This window comes from Mauremys reevesii, linkage group 11 (assembly GCF_016161935.1).
Source record: "Mauremys reevesii isolate NIE-2019 linkage group 11, ASM1616193v1, whole genome shotgun sequence".
NCBI classification, from domain to species: domain Eukaryota; kingdom Metazoa; phylum Chordata; order Testudines; family Geoemydidae; genus Mauremys; species Mauremys reevesii.
The window spans coordinates 27,777,483-27,799,932 of NC_052633.1; the positions used below are offsets into that span (position 1 = coordinate 27,777,483).

The 22,450-nt window shown below is 38.6% G+C and overlaps 2 protein-coding genes across 6 annotated transcripts in view; both read right to left on the reverse strand.

The window, feature by feature from the left end:
- Positions 1-22,450, reverse strand: part of ANKAR (ankyrin and armadillo repeat containing) — a 52,228-nt gene that overhangs the window by 28,225 nt on the left and 1,553 nt on the right. For all 5 annotated transcript variants that reach the window (XR_005586142.1, XM_039494335.1, XM_039494339.1 and 2 more), the window contains exons 2-14: positions 18,632-19,268; positions 16,204-16,641; positions 15,553-15,716; positions 13,761-13,876; positions 12,636-12,816; positions 11,501-11,720; positions 10,304-10,345; positions 8,814-8,858; positions 8,073-8,280; positions 6,939-7,147; positions 3,095-3,199; positions 2,203-2,447; positions 1,798-1,966 (exon numbers count right to left, since the gene is read on the reverse strand). Coding sequence is in view for 4 of the 5 variants with exons in the window: in XM_039494335.1 (XP_039350269.1) it covers positions 1,798-1,966; positions 2,203-2,447; positions 3,095-3,199; positions 6,939-7,147; positions 8,073-8,280; positions 8,814-8,858; positions 10,304-10,345; positions 11,501-11,720; positions 12,636-12,816; positions 13,761-13,876; positions 15,553-15,716; positions 16,204-16,641; positions 18,632-19,268 (2,779 nt within the window). In the remaining variant the exon portion in view is untranslated. The remainder of the gene's footprint in view (positions 1-1,797; positions 1,967-2,202; positions 2,448-3,094; positions 3,200-6,938; positions 7,148-8,072; positions 8,281-8,813; positions 8,859-10,303; positions 10,346-11,500; positions 11,721-12,635; positions 12,817-13,760; positions 13,877-15,552; positions 15,717-16,203; positions 16,642-18,631; positions 19,269-22,450) is intronic.
- ASNSD1 (asparagine synthetase domain containing 1) overlaps positions 19,147-22,450 on the reverse strand; it is an 84,164-nt gene continuing 80,860 nt past the window's right edge. The window contains exon 7 of the mRNA XM_039494347.1: positions 19,147-19,268. The gene's annotated coding sequence lies outside the window, so the exon portion shown is untranslated. The remainder of the gene's footprint in view (positions 19,269-22,450) is intronic.

Consider the following 22,450-nt stretch of genomic DNA (forward strand, 5'->3'; position numbering starts at 1 on the left):
GTTGCTGCAGTTCCACCTTTTGCCCACCAGAGGGCGCTGTGGTGATAGACGAGAGCAGCAGCTTCTGGCCAGCTAGGGAAGAGAAAGAGCCTGCCTTCTTCACAGTGCCTGTCGGGTTAGGTCAGGAGACAAGAGCTATGGGGAGATAGACAGCGTGAGGCTGCTGGGGAGTCAGATAGAGGCTGATAAGGGCTAGTGGGGGAGGACAGCGTGGGGCAGGGGCTGAATGGGAGTGGAGGCGCAGGACCACAGGGAGGAGGGAGGTGCAAGGGCACATGGTGACAGAGGAGGGGGTGGCAGGGCCACATAGGGATGAGGGGAGTGGGTGTCTGAGTGGAAGTGGAGAGACATATGTGGACCAGGACAGATGTGCCTGACTGAATGGGAAAGGCTAGGGGTCAGCCAGGGTCTGGATGGGGGAAGCTCCCTAGCACTCCCTCCCCACCCCCGAAAAAAACTGTTCCATATTTTTCCCATCCATACCCAACAACCCTCCAAGTCAAGGTGGATAAAATATTTTTTTATTTAAATTGGATCTTTTTGATAAAATGCTTTTTGAGGAAAACACCTATCTAAAGATAGTTTTAATTAAGATACATTATAACTCAAAGCTATCTCATCATGGAATAGGGATTATAAATTCTAATTCTATAGTATGAGACAATATGTTCATGTAATGTTTAAGAAAAGTTTTGTTAATGAGTTCCAATAGTTCATGAATTAGAGATCCAATCTTACGGGGATCAGGGGCTTCTGTATAGATTATTTAGGTTAATCTTTCTATCTACCCAATGGGACTCAGTGCTCAGTCTAGAAGATACCATCAGAGATGCTTAGTTTTGCAGTTCTCAAACTGTGGATTTGTGTCTCCAGAGATAACATGCTTGTTAACAGCAAAAATGTTTTTAAATAAATAAATAATATATAGAGGTGAGAAATAGTTAAATAAAACAATTTAAATGTCTGTTTGGTGATGTTCTCCTAATACAGCATGGCAAGAAAATCCTCCAAATATTAATGATTAACCTGTTGAATTGGAGATAGTTCACCTCCCAATGGCTTCATAAATATCTGCTTCAATTACCTTTGGTAAATGAAATAACCAAACAATCATTCATTTTCTGATATAGCTGTAAAACTAATCTGAAAAGTTTTCAAAATAAATCACTTTAAAAATGTATAGTGTGTACCTTCTAAAAATGAAACCTACATCTATCTCTGAGCTGTGAAGAATATGTATTAAGGTTATAACAACCAACAAGAATGCACTTTTATGTAGAAACCAATGATTAAATTGAGTCTTCCTGACTAGTGATTTAAATTAAATCCACCCTGTTCCAAGTTCACATCCAGACTCCTTCCCAGCAATTACTTCCCTCTTCCTCAGCTCCTCCGTTACCTCTGACTCCCCCAAGGCTTTGCACTGCTTCTGAGAGGTGTGGGAAATACAGTTCTGTATTGTAGCTCAAATGAATTATTACTCAGTTCTGTATTAATATGACTACTAAGTAATCTATTTGTCAAAAAAGCAATTCCTGAATCTTTTTTGTTGTTTGTATTGTTACAAACATACTTGCTGACAGGTATTTTGAAATAAATGACCAATAATAATTGAAACTGGTGTGATTAGATTATGTTATTTTGACAAATAAAACATGCAGAATTTGAAAATATTATGTGCAGAATTCCCCCAGGAGTATATAATAATACTCAAACCATTACTAATATGCAGTGTTTCCTTTTTTCCAAATGTCTACAGTAAGAATATTAAACAAACATGTAAAAATAAAAGTTTACCTGATTGTGAAGTTAGAAACTCAACAAGTGCTGGAATACCCTGATGTTCCTTCACTGTGATTTGATTCTGTTTGTTCTGGATGCATAAAACCCGGATACAATTTATTACATTAACTAACAAATCCTGTAATTTAATTTTCAAAAGATTTATCAAAGGAGGGATTCCACCCTAAGGAAGGAAAAAAGCATATGAATGTAATATGGAACAATCCCAAAGAAAGAGCCATTGCAATTACATTCCATGTGCCTCACAGTATATATAAATTAATGGAACAAAAGATGTCAAATAGGTTTCATCAACTATGAAAATTACCTCATATTGGAAAAGCAAAGGATTTTTTAAAAATCCAGTCCTTTTTAAGTAAATAATGTGAACATAACTAACAGTTCCTGAATTAGGCTTACCAGCTCAGTAATGACATTTTGATTATTGTCGAACTGGGCAATATCGTATAGGATAACAGCACAGCGAGATTGCAGTTCAGGTTCACCAGAACCCAACAATTCAATTAATACTGAAATGCCTCCTGCTTCTACTAAAGCTTTAGAAATGGTGATGTGTGGTGAAATGTTACTCAACACCCCTGATGTTATACATGCCAGCTTGATCTGGTGGCCTTTCAACAGATTGATTAGAGAGGGGATAGCACCTGCAATAAATAAGAAAACAAACTCATGATTATAGCAGTGTGACAGGCATCCAATATCACGTTTGCTTATTGTTTATTTTAAACTGAACTTATGAGAGTTACATGAAATATTTTAGTAATTTCAAAAATAAAAACAAATGACAGGGACACCTAACATGCCAAGGCCTGAAATTTAATCCACCTACAAATATTATAATCTAATGGAAACTCCATTCCAACTCCAGACACACAATAAAATACGACTTTTGCCAAATGAACAAGGACTAAACCAATGCAGAGGCACTTTTATTGTGGAGGCCCCAGCCAGACCCTTATTTATGTCAGTTCTTACTACTTCTCCTCACTCTTGAAATCCTGTTTTAAAGCCTTCCTTCAGGTTGTTGAAACTATCCTTCAAGTTAAGCAGCTTTTTTACACTTGTGACCCATGCTAGAGTTTCATTTAATAAATATTTTACACCTTTGGTTTTGAACTGAGCTGGAATTATCAGAGTTTTGCTGAATGTAGCACCTTTGGAGACTCTTTGTTTATGCACTAATATTGTTGACAATGAATGGTGACATGACAGCACAATTAATTTTACGAAAACTTATGGCTTTAAGATGTTAAAATAAAATCAAGTACACTTGCTACGCTATTTATATCACCTGAATCCAAAATGCATTTCCAGTAGAAATCTTTTGCTAAACAGAGAACTTCCAAGGATCTAACTGCCATTTCTGGCCTCATAGAGTCTTCACACTGTAACATCTCTGTTGGGAATGTAAAACATTTTAAAAACATTTTCATCTCACAAAAACACAGCTGTCATTGAACGGGAACTTTCAAGATTATTTGAACTTAAAAATAACAATTTTCAGTTGTCCTTTTTAATGGCTTTTATAGAATCATAGAATGTCAGGGTTGGAAGGGACCTCAGGAGGTCATGTAGTCCAACCCCCTGCTCAAAGCAGGACCAATTCCCAACTAAATCATCCCAGACAGGGCTTTGTCAAGCCTGACCTTAAAAACCTCCAAGGAAGGAGATTCCACCACCTCCCTAGGTAACCCATTCCAGTGCTTCACCACTCTCTGAGTGAAAAAGTTTTTCCTAATATCCAACCTAAACCTCCCCCACTGCAACTTGAGACCATTACTCCTTGTTCTGTCATCAGGTACCACTGAGAACAGTCTAGATCCATCCTCTTTGGAACCCCCTTTCAGGTAGTTGAAAGCAGCTATCAAATCCCCCCTCATTCTTCTCTTCTGCAGACTAAACAATCCCAGTTCCCTCAGCCTCTCCTCATAAGTCATGTGCTCCAGCCTCCTAATCATTTTTGTTGCCCTCTGCTGGACTCTTTCCAATTTTTCCACATCCTTCTTGTAGTGTGGGGCCCAAAACTGGACACGGTACTCCAGATGAGGCCTCACCAAGGTCGAATAGAGGGGAATGATCACATCCCTCGATCTACTGGCAATGCCCCTACTTATACAGCCCAAAATGCCATTAGCCTTCTTGGCAACAAGGGCACACTGTTGACTCATATCCAGCTTCTGGTCCACTGTAACCCCTAGTTCCTTAGGTCCTTTTCCTTTATCATAAGGATACGCCAATAAGGGATAAAAATCCTGGCTCCATCAAATTTAAATTACTTCAATGGGGTCTGATTTTACTCCACATATGTTTCCATGTGGGTAAGAAAAAACAATCCTTGTTGGAGCTCATAGTTTTAAAAAAAGTTTCCAGTTTACAGTGTTGTTCCACAGACTAGCAGCTAAGTACTATGATAGGAATGAGTATGTGTGTGCACATATACTACTTTGTTACAATGAGATTCACAATAAAGGAAAAAATCTCTTCTTGGATAGGAGTGCTCTCATATTGCACCAAACCCCTCCTATGCAAAACTTCCATTATTGTCAATGGGAATTCTCTGCAATCCTCAAATGTTGTTACTCTGATTGCACTTGAAACAATACAAACAATCTGAATTTATCTTTAAATCAACCTTTCAGTTATGGCTTAAATTTCAAATAGCCAACCTGTACTTAACATTTAAGGTGATTTTCAAGTTCTCATAACTGCCTTCTTCCCAGCAATTTTACATATATCCATATTTACTTTTTAGTTTGGTGATCAATGGTCTATATTCTCAAAAATAACCATAGGATCAGGGAGTCCAAACATTACAGTAATGTGTGTGCTATGTACTGGTTTTCTGTGTGTGTCTTTGCATATAGCAAATAGTCCACTTTAGCAGTCTACTTCAAAAATTATATCATGGCAGCAACCAGATTAAGTATATGCGCTCTCTACATAAATAATCAAAGAAACAGTTTGTGGCTGTTAGGTGGTATTCATTTCAGGGTCCAAATCGAACAATATTTACCAACACCACCTCTCATTTCAAAAATATTTTAGTTTGGGGCAACCCCAAAGGGTATGGGCAACTGTTTATTTAATTTGTGCTAGAGAGAATGTAAAGAAAGGTTTATGGAGAGGTAGGATAATATGACAAGTGCTTCATTTTAACATTATGTTTCTATTATATTGCTTGCATTGCTTCTACTGTAAGAAAATATATCCTCCCATCTTAATCCTCTTCCTAGTATCCTCACCTAGTAAAATCATGAACTGCCATTAGCAGGATTTAAATTGAGTGTCCCATATAATCTTCCTTTAATATTACTTCAGCTGTAGAGTATTTATTCTCTTTGAATATTATGATGTAAAGTTGACCTGCTTAGTTCGAAGCAAAGCTATTTAATTACATGTATAAGTACAAAGGGAAATTATTTAAATGAAATCACAATTTGAACAAATACCCCAACTGAGAACAGTTTTGAATAGCATGTAAGGCCCTGTTTGTCTTTGTGCAACCCTTATTCACGTATGCCAGAAGCAGCAACTGAACTCATTACTATATAAGGAGACAACTTGATGGATACTCAACTCCTTCTTCATTATATTCCAGATTGGAGTTAATTGCCCTAATCCAGAGCAAAGCGGACCTAAATCAAGTAACTCTGGTCTCCCTTACATATAAGGATACTCAGGCAGCTTTTATATCACCGCCTGCCAGTGTTGGGGCTGTGGTTAGGGACTGGAGGTCTGGCCTGTGGTTCCCTGTATCTAGGAATCCCTGTTTGCCATAATGGCCCCCTTGGCAGCTGACATAGATTGAGGCAGTATTCAGCAGTTCCAGGATCAGGGGAGTATAAAGAGGGTCTTTGCTCTCCATATTCCTCAACTGTGCTCAGCATACCTCAACTGCAGCTGAGGATCTGGCCCAATGACTCATTACTAGGTGAAGGGCAACTCCCTTTACATTATAACTGAAGAAAGCTATTTCTTTTATGGATCAGAATTTACAGTTTTAAAAGATAAGCGAGTCAGGGGCTGACATAGGCCCCAGTCCTACAATCAATTTGCATGAGTAGAACACTGTGGTAATGTGGAGCCCTCCTGAAAACAGTGAGACTCCATGTGGACATAAGAATTCACTGTGTGCATTTGATTGGAAGATCGGGACTATAAAGTGTGCTTAAAACCCAATGATAGCCAAAGAGCCTTTTTATGCAGAAACAGGAAAGAGAAGGGGACTAATTTTCAAACATGGATGTAAAAGTTATACCTGCAAAATTCCTTCTCTGCATCCCAACTGGATAACTGCACACATAAATACTATACATATAAATAAGTAGGTAAGTGCAGATGTATTTTTATGGATATTCCAATTGTTTTGAAAAGGAGGCTGAAGACTTCAATAACTCAGACATAGGTTAGGGGTTTGTTATAGAAGTGGATGGGTAAGATTCTGTGGCCTGCTTTGTGCAGGAGGTCAGACTAGATGATCATAATGGTCCCTTCTGACCTTAAAGTCTATGAGTCTATGAGTCTGTAGAGTTGCAATTTAAAATAATAAATTGCTGGGTATGCTTCAGTAATGCAGAAGCTGGAAATATGTCTTTCTGAATTACACGCAAAGGTCCTGAGCCTACAAACACTTATATATGTGAATAATTTTAAACACTTGAGTAGTCCCATTGAGCTCAATCTGATTACTCACATGGATAAAATTAAACACATGTTTAAGTATTTGCAGGATCAGGGCCTAAGACAGTAGGAGAAACAGGTGTCTGAAAAAATAAGATACAGTGATCTCAATGGTAATTGAAATAGTATCAAAAGAAAGCTATTTTTTGCTGCATAAACAGTAGATAGTTCCTACATGCTAAAAACAGAAACCATATTATTTTCATCATATAACAATTAAGGACCAGATTGCCTTCAGTAATGCCTCTGCAACTCCATTCAAATTAATGGACTTCACAGGGAAAGCTAGAGATACAATTTAGCCCCAAAACATTCAAAATTCTGTTTTTCATTATTTGTAGCTTAGTTTGGAAAGTACATTAACTATAGATATTTTCACCATTTTAGGGAAAATACCATTGGTTAAAATGAATCATACACAGACTTTTTATTTTAGAGAGAATGTATGTGCTTACCTACAAGAGTATTCCAAACTGGAAGATCTGGATTATCTAGCTGTATTAGATGCTTGAGAATTTCTGTGTGAAAGTACAGCACTGCTAAATGAATTATATTGTTTCCTTCACTGTCAGTTTTCTTCCAGTTGGCACCAAGAGAAAACAAATATTGAAGAGTATCTAATGCTCCAGATGTGGCTGCAAGCAATAGTGGAGTAGAATGATATCTATGGAACACAAACATATTGTGGTATAAATTAATATGTAATAAAATATGAAGTATGCAAACAAGTTTATTTCATAGTTATTTCAGCTGATTATAAACTATTATTTTTCAAAAATGGAATCCATAAGGATGTGAATGCATAAGCTCTTTGTTCAGATTAATCTGTCTTGGATTTACAGTTTCTGCTTGTTTGATTTTTAATTGTTCATTTGATTTCTGACTTAGCTGAGGCTCCCTGGTGGTCAGACCAAATTCTACTAAGTCAGTGGTAGCTTTTACGGTGATTGCCACTGAGATTGCATTAGGTCCTTCTTTTCCTGTTTCTCAATGGTAGATATCTGTGCAGTATCATGACTGAATGACACTGAGAGTGCATCTTCAAGATTTCAGCAGGTCTCCTCTTCTTCTTCCCCACAAAACAATGATTTTATGCTATAGCCTAAGTATGTCTCAGGACTCTGAGGGCCCAATTCTGACCTCATACAGAAATGTAACTTCTGTTGACCTGAGTGGCTGCTGCACAATCCTATTGGATGGCAAAATTAGGTCCTGAATTTCTATGTCTTATAATATTCCTTCACCCACCCAGAGCATAGGAACATCATGAGCAATAGAAATTCACAATCATGAGTATGATAACACTGAAGTTGTACAGCCTAGAGACAATGGGGCCCCAATGCATATAACTCCCATTAAAGCCAAAGGAGTTGCTCTCATATAATTAAGGACATATATGTGAGCATATAAATACTGTTATTTTACTCCTCATTCTAGAAAGGCTAATTCGTTTTCCAATACGGGGCGGTATTTGTACAGCAAGACAGAAATTTTAGGAGAGGGGGCATATTTGTGGTCTTTCAAGTACACTGTATTATATAAATGATAAAGCACCAATCGTCACAGTGATAAAAATTCTAGTGACTTACTCAGCTGTTGTTTCAGCCTCTAGTAGATCTGGGTCTTTTCTATAGAGAACCGTGATACAGGAAATGTTGTCATAAAATGCAGCAAAATGTATAGCCATCCATCCTCGATCATCTGTTAATTTATAATCTGCCTTAAAGGCCAGAAGACAAGTAAGTGCTTCAATGGATCCACACTGAGCTGCCAAGTGTAAAGCAGTAGGGCCTAAAGCTGATGGATATATAAAAAACGCTGATACAATGGGCATACTTTTCAAAGTGATGCACCTAAACTGTGCCTGCAAAACATGATGTAAAATCTCCACATAACTATTTGCCAGTTTTACCAGCACTGTTTTCATGCCATTCTAATCACAGAATAAGTTATTCATCTCTACGAGGTCTTGATTTAATATCAAATTGAAGCTTTTGAGATAAAAGGAAAACATCTGAATGTATCAACATATTTAAAACTAAAGATGTCCGAAGTTATAACTTCAGTGGTAATAATACAGTATTTTATACTTTTCAAAACAAACATCCTGCCTTCCATCCCATGCAAGTCATGGAAAAATCTTATTTTTATAGCTTTCAAAGCCTTGGACAGACTTAAGCAGTGTGGAAACACATTTTCTTAAAGTATAAATGCCTTAGTTTTAATAAAAAATACTTCATTTCTCTGCTCCTTAGTTGTAATCTTACTAGCTTCCACATGCTGCATAGGTAAAGATAATAAAGGTAACATTTGATTTCTTTACCACTCACCAGTTCTTTCCCCAGAGGTCTCCTTTTCTTGCAAATTTGGTTTTCCTGAAAGTGAACATATTTAACATAATCAGATATACTGGCACTACTCCGAAAGCATGGCAGCCCAGGACTCTTACAGGTAGTATCACAGACACACAGTCTCCAATCTGTGCTATGCAGCCAGATCCCTATAGAAGCCTAGGCAACTTTAATAGGGATTCTGTGGCTGTGTGGAGCCTAACGAAGGACTGGGGTCATAGTATACTTTTTTCTAAAATGGATACTGAGCTGTGTTCCACCAAAGGCAAGGTTTATAGTACAGTGCATGAAAGGTGAGGTGGTAGAGACAACTACATAGATTATGTCCACTGGAGAATTTCCCACACCTGGAGACTCCTCAGTAAGGAAGTGGAGTTTAGAATTGAGGTTTTAGAATTATGGGGCAACTACAGTTGCCACACACTAGGGGATACGTTCCACCAGAGAAGGCATAGTCCCTTAATGCTCCTAACTATCAGTTCCTTTGTCAAGTGAAAAGGATTAAAAGATGTACTTAACTGGAGTTCAAAACACTTAGATTAGGTTTGAAGTGGGAATGTATCAAGGAATAAATAACATGAACAGTAGTCAGGAAGTAGTTAGTTTCAGATAATAAGGCCTATAAAACCAGAACTTATCCATTATTTAATTAATGGACCACCAGTCTTGGCAGAATAAGTGTCTGCACTCCATCTCCTTTTTCTTAACTTAACAATACTCATTGAACTGGCTGAGATCACTTATATCAAGAAATTTCTCTGAAAAATTTAAAGAGCAGTCAGGCAACTGGATAGTTTAAAAGAAGGCTTCCCTACCTCAGTAAAGATCACATTGAATGCATTGGCTTTGGATTTCAAAGCAAAGCAATTATTCGCTTAGAACTGAAACACCAAGCTCTAGAGGAGAATTAACTATCTTCCATATAGTCTTAAACACAGCAGATGACAAGCCAAAGAATTCTAAAATATGAAACCTATACCCTAGAATGAAGGTGTGGAAGATAGGAGCTGCTGACAAGTGAAATGTAGAATTTTCCAGTGCAAATCCTATAGCTTTCCTCTAATGTTTTCATGAAATCCCAGTGACAGTAATCATGAGACATAACATATTGGGACTGCCTTCTCATGGCTGGAACTTAGTTTACTACTGATGAAAGAATTACAGAAACTTTTAAGTAGAACTCTGAACAAGTCTTCAAAGTTCCCATGCTATACGTGCTCATCCCCCACTCAGCTTCCCCTTCTTTTACATCAAAATCCTAATGTACTTAGTCAAAGTTCATGGCTTCTGTGGGAGTTTTGCTTCAGTAAAAGCTGACTAGAGACAAGACTTGGCCAGTAGACTCTACCTTCTAATTTTCATAAAAATGTCAAATTTTCCCTTTCTTGAGATGAACTCTTTTTTGTTTACATTGTATATTTATAACAAAAAATACTAAAAGGTCTCATAATATTTAATGTACTAATTACCAGCTCTGTCCCCCTTAGTCTCACTCTTCTGTGAACGTCTTCCTAAAACAAAAATATATTTATGATCGTTAGCTCCAGACTAAATGTTTTTATAGAATTGTATATTGGATATATTCTAATTCTATATATTTCTAATGATATTTGTATACATGTCATAAATCAAGCAAAATGGAATCTTAGAGGGCTACATTATGGCAGTAATTTAAAGAAACTGAAAAGCTGGATAGTGATGACTGTAATAGAACAGGCTGAAATTCACAAAGAGAGATGGATAAATTTATAAAATTAGTTGTAAAGCACATTTTGTCCTATGCTGTACGTTGCAGAAAGAAAACAAAGAGTGGTCACAGAGGAGGTTTCTAATATTTCTAGGGAGGAAAACTTTTCTGTTGCCCACAAATACTCTGGAACCCATACACCCCAACATGTTATTCCAGTGCAGAGTAATTTGTTCCCCCTTTCCTCCCCCCCACAGAAGAGGTCAGGGGTCCAGTGATAAATTCATCATTACTTAGAGTCTTTAAATCTATATTGCATATCTTTCTTAAAAGCCCTCTGATTCAAACTCAGTTCATGAGCTTGATAGTATTCACTGATGTAGTAGGAAAAAATAATTTCCTCCACTATAGGAATTACTAGGTGAAATGTATTATGCAAGAAATCAGACGAGATGATCATGATAGTCTTAAAAATCTGTGCATCTACAATCCCACGGATCTTGGAGATCTGCTAGATACAAAGGCCACCCACATGAAAGATACTTTCCTCTATACTGCAACATGGCACTCCTGGCTCCTTGCAGTACCTAACAAAAGAAACAGTGCAGCCACATGTGCTCCCCCAACTGCCAATGTCCAGAAATGCTCGAAGGTGTAGATTTAATAGACCAGTAAGTTAATGTGAATTCAACCTGCAGTAATTTACACTGCTCTACTCCACGGTTTTTGAAGAGGAGAAAATGAGATATAGAATGAATGTTGCCCTCTGCCTCTCACTTCACAAATCTGGATCCCTGTGAAATTCCTGCAGAGAGGCTTTCACAAGGTTTAGAAAGAAGAAACATTCCACTGTTCTGGTATTCCCTCCTTCCATGACTCCCCCCTATCAGAGAGCTCCCCTCTGGTGATGGAAGTGACAGGGAACATGGGGCCCCCTCAATCATAGCTTCCCGACATATATGTATATATCATATCTTACCCGGGTTAAAGTGAACATTGCGCCTCTGATTGATATTCAAATGAGACTTAATCAGCTGACAGATAATTGGCACACGGTTGTGTATGGAAGCATGATGGAGAAGAGCATAACCATATTCATCTACAACACTGAGACTGGAAGTAGATGTTTTACGACAAAAAGTATGGAAGATAGCAGATAGTCCTCTCTCAGCAGCAGACTTCATACCATAAGGTAAACTCTAAATCCATGTAAATAGAATAAGAGACAGTATGTCAAAGAGGAATAAAACATTTACTGGAAAAGGAGACAACTTCCAATTCTTAAATTGTGGGTCTATATTGAGGACAAGAACTTTAGCAGATATAAATCCACTTAACTCCCTTAACTTCAATAAATGTGTGTCAATTTACATCACATGAAGATCTGGACCCTGAAAATGACTATTTAAAAATGGCAGCATACTACTCAATGGATCTGTGTATTCAGAATCACATCTATTTACTTGAGACTAAACAACAACATTTTATTCCATTTTACTCCTGTTTACACTGCCGCATCAAAGATGTACGATAGGAGAGTGAGCCAATTTCTATACTGTTGATAATGCATAAAGCAATCAATCGAGTTACAAGTGAATAGTCAAATGTTTGCCCTTTGTTATACTTGTTTAATTCTATTAAAGAGAATGGAGTTGCTCTTGTGTAAATGAGAACAGAATGTGAGAATAGTGGGTTTAGGGAGATGTTACTGAAGCCACAATTTTGCCTGCAGAATCATCACTGATGATCAAGTATCAGAAGGGTAGCCATGTTAGTCTGGATCTGTAAAAAGCAATAAAGAGTCCTGTGGCACCTTATAGACTAACAGACGATAAAACGTCTAACAGACGTCAGTAGTCTATAAGGTGCCACAGGACTCTTTGTTGCTTATCACTGATGATGTGCATGAGCCTCAAAAAAATACAGCTTCACTGTTAGATTCCAGGTGGAATCTACAGCACTGGCAGTTATTAAAAAAATAATTGTTTTACTTGTAAACTGTGCAAACTTATTCTGGAATGATTGAGAGACATTCAACATAAAGCCATTTTTAGAGTCAGTTTCCAGAGTATAAATGCTCTTTCAGAAAAAGAATTATACAGTAAGTAGGATACCTTGCATTTAATAGCTTTCTTATAACCAAATCTTTTCTTGAATTGTTCCAGTGACTGGATATCAGTTAATGGAAGCCTTTTAGGCTTGAGAGTGCTTATTATTTCATTTATGGCTCCCCACCATGGGGTCTTATATAGCTGCTGATAAAAAGTTTCCAATTCAATGGAGATCACATAGTAGCTGTAACAAAAAAACAAAACAAAGAAGTTTAAAAGGAAACATTTTAGCTCTTTTGTGTACTTTGTGCTTTTATATATAAAATTAAAATACACAGCCAGGTCCTCAGCTGGTAGAAGTTGTCAGAGTACCTTTAAAGTCATTGAAGCTACACCACTTTACACCAAATGAGGATCCGGCTCTGTGTCTTTACATATAAAAATATTTTCAATATACTGTCATTGACAGAAGACGAATAAAATATATAAACAAAAAATCATTATAATATACATGTCTGAATAATCAACAGGTTAAGAATTTTTCAGTAGTTGGTATAGCTGAGAATACTTATTTCAAGTTCAATACATCTTATTTAAAACTACTGAATATTTACATAAACATTCTCTCCTACAGAACACTAACATTACAAAAGTTTAACAAAACAACAATTTTAAAAACTAAACATTTGCCTCAGACTGTTTGTACACTTTTACATTAATTTTTATAATACAGTTGTGTGAATTTGTTCAACTGCTGGGATTTAAAACATGCTTCTTTGCATATTGTCTTGGAACAATATCTCTGAGACAGAATCCTAATTTTATATTATGTTTCTACAGAATTTAAGAATATTTCATAATTTCAAGAAAACGTAACCAAAGTTTACAAGCTAGGGTATGAGATTTAAAAAATTGTGTTTACACATAAATTTAATCAAGTAACTCAATTAGCTTTATTACTTTAATATATTAAACAGAACATTATTTAGACTACTAAAATTAAATTTTGATCACATCACATTTTCTCAAACACTACTCTGTCTTGGTGTTCTTGACAACTATGATTTCTTTCATTTATAGTCAGCAGGTCCAAGTAATCAATAATTGTTTTGAAAACAGCAGTAAACCAGACTAATACTTTGGCAATTTTTACATAGTTTAAATATACAGTATGAGGCATGTTCCTACCTCTTTCCATCAAATTCCATGGTTGGTATGGAATAATGTTCTCTGTATGGTATATCCGGGTCTAACAACTTGGCTACATGGTTTGATGCACAAATCTGTATGTCATCAAAGACGGCCTAGATCAAAAGAATTGTTATATTAACCAGCTGTAAGTGTTTACATTTATAAAGTGGTTGTCTGAATGGCTAAGAACTGACCAGAGCCATAGGGTCACTAAGAGCCCAACAACTTACATTTTGTCTGTGTTATGCCAAACATACAAGCTGAAATCCATTCTGATCACTGTGCATCTACACACACAGGCTGCTTTCAGAGACTGTTGAAAGTTAAATCCACACCCAATGTGAAGTCTCATTGAGGGAATAGTCTTGCTATTGGATGTGGATGCAATGGCTGTGCCTAGCACACTCTCTCTTTAGTACAGACAGGAACTCTGATCCCTGGGAAATGAATGGATTTTGCCAGCCCCTTTAACTGCCAAGTTTCCCCTCAGGGTGGCCATGATACAATACCATGCATTGTGTTGCACAGAGAGAAATCTGTCCCTTGTATTCTATGCATCCTTTAGGGCAATACTGCCTCTGTAACCAAGGATACCAATCACGGCAGGTAGAAACAGCAATCATCGTTCTGTGTATGTTCATTCTGTCCTGTTAGACTCCTGAACTCTAGTATTAGTCATGTCTGTGAAGAACATTCAGCTGCAAATGGCATGGGGACCTTGATGGTGCTCTGGAGCAATGGGTTGATTCAGAACAAACTGAATTCCATTATCCAAAATCAGTAGCTGTTTGACCTCACAGCTGAAATTCCAGTAGAGACTAATGGTGAAATACTGGTTCCACAGAAGTCAATGACAAACACACCCATTGACCTCAATGGAGCTAAGACTTCACACTAAGGTGATAACTGTGGCTACAGGACAGAAGCCCTGTCCTTTCTATAGGACAGGGGTAGACAACCTATGGCACGTGTGCCAAAGGTGACACGCAAGCTGATTTTCAGTGGCACTCATACTGCCCGGGTCCTGGCCACCAATGCGGGGGGCTCTGCATTTTAATTTAATTTTAAATGAAGCTTCTTAGACATTTTTAAAACCTTGTTTAATTTATATACAACAATATTTTAGTTATATATTATAGACTTATAGAAAGAGACCTTCTAAAAACATTTAAATGTATTACTGGCACATGAAACCTTAAATTAGAGTGAATAAATGAAGACTCAGCACACCACTTCTGAAAGGTTGCTGACCCCTGCTATAGGATATAATTTGGGGATAATGCCACTGACTCAGCCCGTTTGCAATTCAGAGAGCTCCCAACTCTCGACAAACTGTGAAGATGCAGATGAAAGTATGATGAAGACTGAGAACTGGAGCCAGACCTACACTAAAGGAACTGGTGAAAGAGAAATGTGTGAATATGTGTTTGGGGGGGGGGAGGGAGAAATACTGTGTCATTCTCCCCCCACATATGCAAACCTAACTTCCTGAAAATTCTTGCATTGTGCACTCTGTATAGTCAGCTGAAGTCAGCATACATAACAGTTGTGCTACAAACTAGTAAACTGATGATACTGAAGATTTACTATAAGGAAATATTGCACTGTTACTTTAGCCTGGCTCTACTATATTTCTCTTACCAAGAAATCTGCAGGATAACACCTTTTTCATGAGCACGTGATTTCTTTAGCTCTCACTGGTATTTTTAACAAAAGTAGAATATTCTCTTATACTATATTAGCTGCAAGTACACACACATAAATCATAGAAAAGATACTGAACCAAAACCTTTATCTTTTCTGAAACATCCTCAAGAGAAGGTGTACCAACATCAAATTCAATTCCTCCATGGACATGAAAATACTCATTCTTTATGTAATGAAAATGTTGGCATTTAAAATCTGGCCCAAACACAAATGGAGGCAATTCTCGTTCAGTCTTAACTTTATCATCTATAAAAAAGAGGACATTTTTTTTAGAGCACGACAGAAGGTTAAAGTAATACAACGTAATTTCTTAATGCGGTCTAAAAATCTTAGGTGCTAAGCAATTACATATTAGTGTGTTTCATTGAGAAATGATTGTGTAATACTAGTTTAGAATAAATATTCCAGTCCAAGTTCAACTGTGCTGTAGCTTCACAGACTTCAACAGAGTTACATCAGGGATGAATTTGGCTCCCTGTACACAATGAGCATCCAAGTTATCTACCACGGTCTGAATTAAGTTATTTGCAGTTGCTACTCTTAGAATGTACAAAATAATAGTTTCTCCGCACTTAAAAGACATTCACTTTCTTATATAATTATAATTTTATTAAAATTTTCAGAATACATGGTCAAATGATTTTCAAAGTACTGTAATTTAATATTATATGAACAATATACAATTTGAAAATAAAAACTTAAAATTATAACCTGTCTTTTGTAAGCTGCGTACCTGAATATGGTTGAAGAAGCTGATTTAAATTTGGAATTTTCATCTTTCTTTTTAAGCCAAGTAAAAATGGAATCAGAAAGCTCACTATTTTTAGATATTCAATATTCTTACGGATTTCTGCTTTTTTCTCTAAGTGCTTCTTCACGAGTTTTTGCTGAAGAATTAGCCTCTGCTGCAACCTTTGGTATGTTACTGTGTCAAGGTGATCCTCAGTCAATCTTATCACATTAGAAAGCACATATGCTGCATCAAATTTACACACATTTTCATGCTGCTGAACTTGTATAGTACCAAATGTCAACTTAAATAGTATATTGTCTGCATACTGCATAAAGAGATTTTTTTCTTGTGCACTGTTAGGGTCATAAGTTGGATCTTCATTCATGTTTTCATCATAGATTCCCTCAAAATCTGGTTCACTGGAAAGATCAACTAGACCTGCATCACACAAACAAAAATCTACATAAATAACCATATAGCTACTGGATGTAAGTAAAATATATTTTAAAAAAACTAATGCCTGTCAAAAATAATTTAATACAACTGTTTAATTCTGATAAGTATATTTTTATTTTTTACATTGCAGAATTGTACTGATCTTTATATTAACATATTAAACATCACCTTGCTGTTATATACAAAATTGTATCAAATCAGACTGCAGTTTAACTATATCGGGGGGGGGGGGGAATTAGTGAATTTCCCAGTAAGAGCTGCTCCTTTTCCTCAGTGCTCTAGTGGATACACTGGGCATCCTGATATCTTTTTCTCGAATAAATTTAGTGCTCATGAAAATGCCAAATAGCCCTGGAAAAATGAATCCCTCTACTTAGCTACACAATAGTCAGAGCTGTAGCTGCAGCACACTCCTCCCCACTCCCTTGGCAGTGGTCTTGTTCTTGTTCTGATGGGACTACCAGTAGGGGTGAGAGAGTTCCTCCCTGCTGAGACTGCCAGTTATGACCTGCTCTGATTCCCATTTAAGTCACTGGAAAGTCTCCCATTGATTTTAATAGGATTTGGATCAGGTGATTACTGCCAACACTGGGCATGATTTTGTAATGTGTATACTTGTCACTAGAAACTGGATTAAGGCACCAACTAATTTCTCAACCAGGGGTACATGGACCTGTGGGGGTAGGCAGAAATCTTCCAGGCGGTACATCAACTCATCTAGATATTTACCTAGTTTTGCAACAGGCTATGTCAGGGGGCGGCAACCTCTGGCACACATCTCACCAGGGTAAGGACCCTGGCGGGGCAGGTCGGGCCAATTTGTTTACCTGCCGCATCGGCAGGTTCGGCCGATCGCAGCTCCCACTGGCCGCAGTTCACTGTCCCAGGCCAATGGGGGCGGCGGGAAGCAGCGCGGGCCGAGTGATGTGCTGGCCACGGCTTCCCACCACCCCCATTGGCCTGGAGTGGTGAACCACAGCCAGTGGGAGCCGCGATCGGCCGAACCTGCCGATGCGGCAGGTCAACAAACTGGCTCGGCCAGCCAGGGTGCCAGAGGTTGCCGACCCCTGGGCTACATTAAAAGCACTAGTGAAGTCAGTACAAACTAAAATTTCATACAATGACTTGTTTATACCACTCTATATACTATACACTGAAATGTAAGTACAATATTTATATTCCATTTGATTTATTTTATAATTATTTGATAAAAATGAGAATGCAAGCAATTTTTCAGTAATAGTGTGCTGTGACACTTGTATTTTTATGTCTGATTTTATAAGCTAGTACTTTTTAAGGGAGGTGAAACTTGGGGGTTCACAAGACTGAAAGGGGTACAGTAGTCTGGAAAGATTGAGAGCCGCATTAAATCAATATGAAACTGAGCTGGATTTTAACCAGTGACCCTGGTTCTATATTTCATTAGCAATCTCTACCATCAGCTGTTCTTGAGATATATTTGTGAGAGCCACAGGATTTCTCTCAGGTGTTTTTTGTCTTTTGTTTAGAAGATTTTTTTTTAATTTTAGCCCAGTCTTATTTGTTATATATTAAAAGAGTAGCTAATTTTAATTCTTAATAATAAAGCCAAAGTTGTGATCTAAAAAACCCTTTGTAAAAAAAATACATACAAACTTTTTTCCAAGTATTTAGAGCCATATTTTCAGAAGGGTTCAGCACCCTGAAGCATTAACTTCCCTGAAATGAAACTACAGAGTGTTGACCACTTTTGAAAATCTAGCTGCTTAATACCAGTCTCAACACCATTTTGAAAAAAATGATCTTTGAAGTATTTTTTTTTAGTTTCCAACTTGATGACTTTTCATATTATCCAGCAATCTCTTGTTTTTTCAGATAATGACCCCTAGCTCTTAGGAATATGCTAAGTACTTATCACTTGTAAGATTATTTTTCTTTAAATGGGCTATAGTGGCTGAAAATACCAGAAGAAAATAACTGGTTTTTTACTCACCTGCTGAACAAAACTCTGAAAAAATATTTTTTTCTGTTTGCGGATTCCCATCCATATCAATATCCATACTAGAACGCCACAATTCAGAGAACCTGACACGCTTCTCTTTGGGCATATACACACCATGCCACAGTGCTTTTAACATGTAGTCAACGCTGATCAAGATTTGTCCAATTCTGGTGTCAATGTAAGCTGGAGGAAGCTGACAAGATGTGCTGTGATCGTAATTGGAATCTAAGCTGATGGAAGGAATTTGGTTTAAACAGTAAATTCCTACAGCCAATTCTCTCACAATCTGATGAACTTCTTTACAGTCCAAAGGTACATCTGGCACCACTGGTGCTAGGAAAATTGCAGTTGGGGAACTTATGTTTTTTAGCTGACCCATAAGTCCACTGGGAAGTTCTAATGGCAGGCGGAGGTCATCTTTAGAAGCCAGCCAGCTACAAGAGGTAGTGGTAAGTAATTCCTGTAATTCACTTCGGTCAAATTTGTCAAAGAAGGCACTGGCATTTCTCTGTACTGCTAAATTTGCTAAGTAGGTTGTCTCATCTCCTTGTTCATTTCTAGGTAATGTTTTTTTGACAGACCTCAGCATTCTCCAATCGTTCCTTTCTGCAGTGTCTAAAATTAAATACTTACAGAAACATAAGACAAATAAGAATAATAGTTATTTAATTAGGTATTAATATTTTTAAGAAAAATGACTTTCTTTACTAACAAGATTAAAATATACTACAGCATACATGAGGTGTTCCAAGCTATTTCAAGGCAACACATTTTTTAAAATGTTATTTTCCTTGAACCAAGAACTTCATTTTGCCTATGATATCCAAGGATTGAATTGGGCCAACTTGCAATAACCAAGTGAACTTTTAAAAAATATGTATTTATGGAGCCAGGCATTTTGTGCTTTAGAATCTAAGACAGGGGTAGGCAACCTATGGCATGTGTGCTGAAGGTGGCACGCGAGCTGATTTTCAGTGGCACTCACACTGCTTGGGTCCTGACCACTGGTCCGGGGGGCTCTGCATTTTAATTTAATTTTAAATGAAGCTTCTTAAACTTTTTAAAAACCTTAATTACTTTACATACAACAATAGTTTAGTTATATATTATAGACTTATAGAAAGAGACCTTCTAAAAATGTTAAAATGTTTTACTGACACACGAAACCTTAAATTAGAGTGCATAAATGAAGACTTGGCACACCACTTCTGAAAGGTTGCCGACGCCTGATCTAAGATGTCATTTAAAAAAAACAATATGACCCTCATGGCTGGAAAAACAACCTTCAACTGTGAAAAAGTACAAATCAATGCAGTGATATTTACAGACAGACAGAAACAATTTCTCTGGGCAAGTGTCACTGCCCCATTACTCTGAAATGGTTGTTGAAGATGAAGTCTAGTAATGATAATTTAAATATCAACATTTTAAATTCCTTTCTTTCAGATTACCCTATAAGGCAGGGACTATGTCTTTGTTTGTAATGCACGGAACACCTGCGAATGAATTCTCAAATCTTCACATGGTGTTTTCTAATACAGAGCAAACACTAAACACCATTTACTACCCAAGGCATACATTATTATGTATCTCATAAACAGGACCACCAGATTCGCATGACATAAAAGAAATGTATCATTTCTTATCTTCTTCCTATGCAGGGTCTTGAATACGGCAAGAAACCACTCATTCCCACATTGTCCCTTTGAACTCTCACTTTCTACATGCTAATCCTTCTTCCTGTAGGGGATCGCTCATTCAAGCTGTTTATGGAAACATAACTCCCTACAGATTCAGGACGTAAGTCCTGTCTTACACAGAACCCAGAATAACAGAGTGACAGTCACTTGAGCATCCAAAAAGAGAAATCCTACACCCAGAAAACCTAGCAAGTGGTGAAATTTTAATTTTGGAAGTGCAGAAGCTCTAGAACCACCTACTGAAAAAATAGAGATTATTTAGATCACAATAGTTACAGCAGTGTAATTCTGGCAGGGCTTTGGAGTGACATGAAAATTAACACTAGCATTTTAAAACTTATCTTTAATAGTCCTTTAAAAATCCGGGAGGGAGTTCATGATTTTGAAAGAAAATCCCTCTTGGGAAAAAAAGAATCACATTTCAATTTATGACTTTGAATTTACTATTGTTACAAGTAACCTCTAAAAATATATACTGTAACAGAAAGAGTAAATAAAACATAAACCATAGGAATTGTCACACTGGATCAGACCACTAATTAAATATATATATGCTGTCTCCAACTGTGTCCAGTACCAGCTCCTTCAGAGGAAGGTGCAAGAAACTCTGGAGGAGACATTATGGGATAATCTGCTCCCACATAAATTTCCTCCTAATCCTCAACAGTTAGAAATTAGCTAATGTCTGGAAGCTTGGAGATTTATACAGCTTCTAAAACTTGTTTATTGTTGCTGGTCACTATTATAACTACAGCCATTGGTAGCCACACCGACACTGAACTGTTTTTGGAATCCTGTTAAACTCTTAGTCTCCATCATATTGTGGCAATGAGTTCCACTGGCCAGTTAGGCATTGGGTAAAAAAGCAACCAATTTGGAGGCATCTGGGGGCGGGGGCAGCACCGCCTCAACCGCCTTCCCAGTCCGGGTGGCTGAATGAGGTATCGGTTGGCAACCTCCTGCCTCCAGGGACACAGACAGCACCGTCCCCCGCACAGAGCGGCGCCCCCGGGGGTCCCACGCCGGGCTTCTCCCCCAGCTCTCCTCCTCCTCCTCCCGCGGGTCCCTGCCCTCCGGCTCACCAGCCTGGCGGCGAGGTGGGAGCTTCCATAGGGGGCCAGGCTCCGCTCTGGCCAGTCGTGGCGGCGAAGGGAGGGAGTCCCGCGGCCCAACCGGGGGAAGCGCGCGCGGCGCCTGGCCTGGCGGGAACCTTAGCAACGCGGGACGCCGCCGCCGCTCCCCCTTGGCAACCCCCGCAGGGGGAGCTGTGCACGACGCGGTGGTCGTGCCCGCGGCCGGAGCGTGTCCCCGCGAGGGAGAGCGCGCGAGAGTCGGGGCTGCGCGCCGGGCCCAGGCGGGGGCAGTGGCTAGTGCCGGCTTCTCCATTTCGTGCAGTGGGGCGGGGACATCATAGCCACCCGGGAAGCGGCCAGTGCGCCCTTCTAAACGAGGGCACCGCCTTCTGCCCGCTTCTGAGGGAATCCGTACCCGGCGGACCGCCTGCGCCCGCTTCCCGGCGGGGAGGGAGGGGGGGACGTTAGGAATAATTTATCCCTCATCACACATCACCCCAATTAATCTTTGATGAAATTAAACAAGTGGCAGCAGGAATAACTGTGGCGGGGCGACTCGCTGAATGCAGGGATCCCGTTAACACTATACAACCAGTAGCTGCACACTTCAACTCGAGTCAAAATGGGAAAATTGCACAACACGGAATTAGCGCTCCAACAGCACTGCTCGCAAACCCGCCCCGGTAGCTAGGCTCTCATCTAGTGCTTTTTTGCTCGCAGCTATTCCAGCACTATGGGCATCCTCTCGACTCAAATCTCTGGCCCCCTCATGTTTAATCCCACTGATTCTAAGGTAACAGAGTCCAACAATAACTCTGAACTATTCTCAGGGCTTTAAAATCTTACCCCCTACACTACAGCAGGGGTCTCACTCACCCCCTTCCCCAGCGGCTAGGAGGGGAACGAAAGCCCTCCCATTATATAGGGCTCCCATCCAGGTACCCTATAACCAGCATTCTGTAGAGTCCTTGCTGTTGCCTCCCTGGACTTCTTCCTACTATAGCCTGTCAGCAGGCCTCTCCACAGCCTCTAATTTC